At 59.2% G+C, this 2,770-nt stretch overlaps 1 protein-coding gene across 1 annotated transcript in view; it reads right to left on the bottom strand.

Moving 5' to 3' along the window:
• MAB21L4 (mab-21 like 4) overlaps positions 1–2,770 on the bottom strand; it is a 5,110-nt gene that overhangs the window by 2,213 nt on the left and 127 nt on the right. The window contains 4 exon segments of the mRNA XM_029086763.1: positions 172–325; positions 1,114–1,293; positions 1,295–1,334; positions 2,398–2,770. The exon segment at positions 2,398–2,770 is cut by the window's right edge and continues 51 nt beyond it. Coding sequence (XP_028942596.1) covers positions 172–325; positions 1,114–1,293; positions 1,295–1,334; positions 2,398–2,770 — 747 coding nt within the window.

Genomic DNA, 2,770 nt, shown 5'->3' with positions numbered 1-2,770 from the left:
GTGTCTCTGCTTATGGCAAGGAGGTTGGAACTGGATGAGCTTTAAGGTTCCTTCCAACCCAAACCATTCTATGCTTCTATGATCCCATGATCTTCCAGTCAGGGTGGGGTGCAGGGGAGCAGCTGCGGCTCTACCTGCCCAGAGAGCTGCTGACCCGCCAACAGAACCTACCTTCAGGTGGTTGAAGGTGAGACCACCTTTCCCACCCTTCTCTCCCCAGTCCTGGTTGTGCAGCTGATCGAGCAGGTGAAGGCTGTCCAGGCGGGGTCCCTTCAGCATGTCCACTGCCTGAAGCAGCTTCAGGATGGGCAGGTGAGTAGAGGATCTGGTGAGAGAAAGTGGGGTCTGGTGAGAGGAAGGACCTGCATCTCCCAACAGTTACCCGCTGCATGTAGGGATCCCCCGGCCACCCATGTGGCACATAGTATCCGGGTCCACTTCCCACATCCATCTCTGGCCAAGAGGGACTGGGGAGATTTTCAGCATTATGGGGAAGCTGCTGAGCAGCTCCTGCCTTCCAGGGAGGGACAAGAGGGGAGGTGAAGTGGGGTTGTGCTCCCCTATGTGTGATGGGGAGGGCTGCAGGCTGCCCCGGAGAGGAGGCTGGATTGGGCCCCAAGGAGGGGCCGAGCATCCCGCTGGACCACATTGTGTCTGAATTAAGCCTGGGCTGGTCCAGCCGGATGCTCAGCCTTGGGGCCAGGCAGCTGTGTTGAGAGGCAAGTTGCATGTCACCCTGGTCCCTCTCCCCCCCCGCAGCCCACCCTAGAAGGCACCTCATCACCCTGCTGCTGCCACACACCCAGGCTCACTCCCAAAGCCTGAGCAGGGATCTGAGAGCTGCCACCCTCCGTGCGGCCAGGATTCAGCTCCAGCAAACAATCTAGAGGGACTCCAGTTGCATCCCACCTCTTGAGATGTTGGTAATTTGGCTGAGGATCTTCCCCCAACACAGGGCAGCAGGTTTTGGCATCACAAGGAGGTGACTTCACCCCCTTGTTGACATGTCCCTCCACTTTCCCATCCCCTTTTTCTTACACTCGGAAGTGCTGCCGGCCAGGGGGGATCCCCCGGAGAGGGTCACCCTGATGTGCGCACAGCTGAGTCGCTCACCTCCAGCAATGGGGAGAGGCAGGGACTAAGTGAGCCTCTTCCGTGGCCTTCCAGAGGCTGCCGTCAGGGAAGGCCCTGTTGCTTTGCCTCCCCTTGAGCTGGAGTGGCTCCTGCCACCTCCTTACCACAGGGACGATGTCAAAGCAGATGGTCTTCCAGCCACCATGGATCAGCAGGGCACTCCATGGCATCTTTCTGCAGATTTTCAGCACTGAGATCACCTAGATGCAAAAGGTTTGGCCATGGTTAGGAGGTCACCGCAGCCGGTCCTGCAGGCTGAACTGGGTATGTGCCGCAATGCCCATGAGCATGTCCCACCCCACTCGACTCATCCCGTTCCAATGCTGTGGTTTGGCTGTGGTTCCCCGGCGAAAGCCATTCTCCAAACCCTGCTGGGGTGGTTTTCGGGAAGAAGCATCACTCCAGCAGGGCTTTGGGCCAGGCCAGCGGGTGTGGGCACGGCAGGAAGCCCCGAGCGGCCCAACAAGGCCATGCTGCTGGATGGCTGAACACTGCCAAGAAAAACAATGTGATCTAAGAAAAATAGACCAGAAAAGGTCTCAGGTTGTGGGGGCAGAGGAAGATGAAGGCTTGACTGTGGAGGAAGGAGGCAACGGCGGGCTTGCTGGGGCTGGGCTAAGAGACTTTCAGACCCACTGATCCTCTCACATCACCTTTCCATCAGGGCCAAGATTTACTTCAGAAGCACCTTTGGAGATGGAACTGCATGAAGAAGCTGATGGCACCCCTACGGGCATTCCCTGGGTCCCTTCCCCACCATCTCCTTCCCAAGGACTCTGCTCCCAGTTGGGGCCCGTGTATCTGCAGGGTCAGACCCATGCCCCAAGGTCTTGGTCCAGCCCTGAAATGCATCCAGGTCACCCTCCAAACAGCTCCTCCAGGCAGCAGGGGCCTCTTGGAGGCCAGGAGAGACAGGGGGAACGTGGTTAAGGCGAGCCAAGCACTCCAAGTCCCTGATCAAACCTTCCCAGGGACTAATGGCAAGGGTGGGTGAACCTGCATGGAGCTGCCACCCACCAAGGAGGGTGCCACCAGCCCAGGGTGAAGATGCCTGAGGATGACTCTCTGTGATGGCAGGGAGTAGTTTGCATCTCCCCTTCCTTAGCTGAGGGCAAAGTGTGTCCCAGCACACGGCAGGGCGCTTCCTCGCTTGTGCAGGACTTACACCCCAGCCCGTTTGCACAGGGACCACCACTGAGCTGGGCTCCCCAGCTGTGCTGGAGGCAGCTCCCAGCTGGAGAAGCGCCCCACCAGCGTACGCACCTGGCTGAAGCAGGAAGTGGCACTGGCAGCACACGATGGCCGAAACAAGGAGCTCTTTCAAGTGCTGGAGGACTTTTCCCGGCATCAGGCACCCCGCACCACTTCCCCGCTCCATCACACCCACCGCACTGGTCCAGTCTTCTAAGCCAGTCCCTGGAGAGGGCACTTCCAGGTAGCAGCTGCCCAGCCCCAGACAGTGCCCAGCTGGGGTGTCCCCAGACCAGCATGCCAGCATATGCAGGGCATCACCATCAATCTGCAGAGGGACCTCCACAGTGACAGCATCCTTGGAGGCGCAGAGAGCGAAGACCAAGACTTCCAGGTTCCTGGAGTAGTCCACAAGGAAGCGGGGGTCCCTGGCATGGACACCCTC

The sequence above is a fragment of the Antrostomus carolinensis genome, unplaced genomic scaffold (genome assembly GCF_000700745.2).
Source record: "Antrostomus carolinensis isolate BGI_N321 unplaced genomic scaffold, ASM70074v2 scaffold33609, whole genome shotgun sequence".
In the NCBI taxonomy this organism is placed as follows: Eukaryota; Metazoa; Chordata; class Aves; order Caprimulgiformes; family Caprimulgidae; genus Antrostomus; species Antrostomus carolinensis.
The sequence above is the reverse complement of the archived record's forward strand: the minus strand, read 5'-3'. Positions and strand labels throughout refer to the sequence as shown.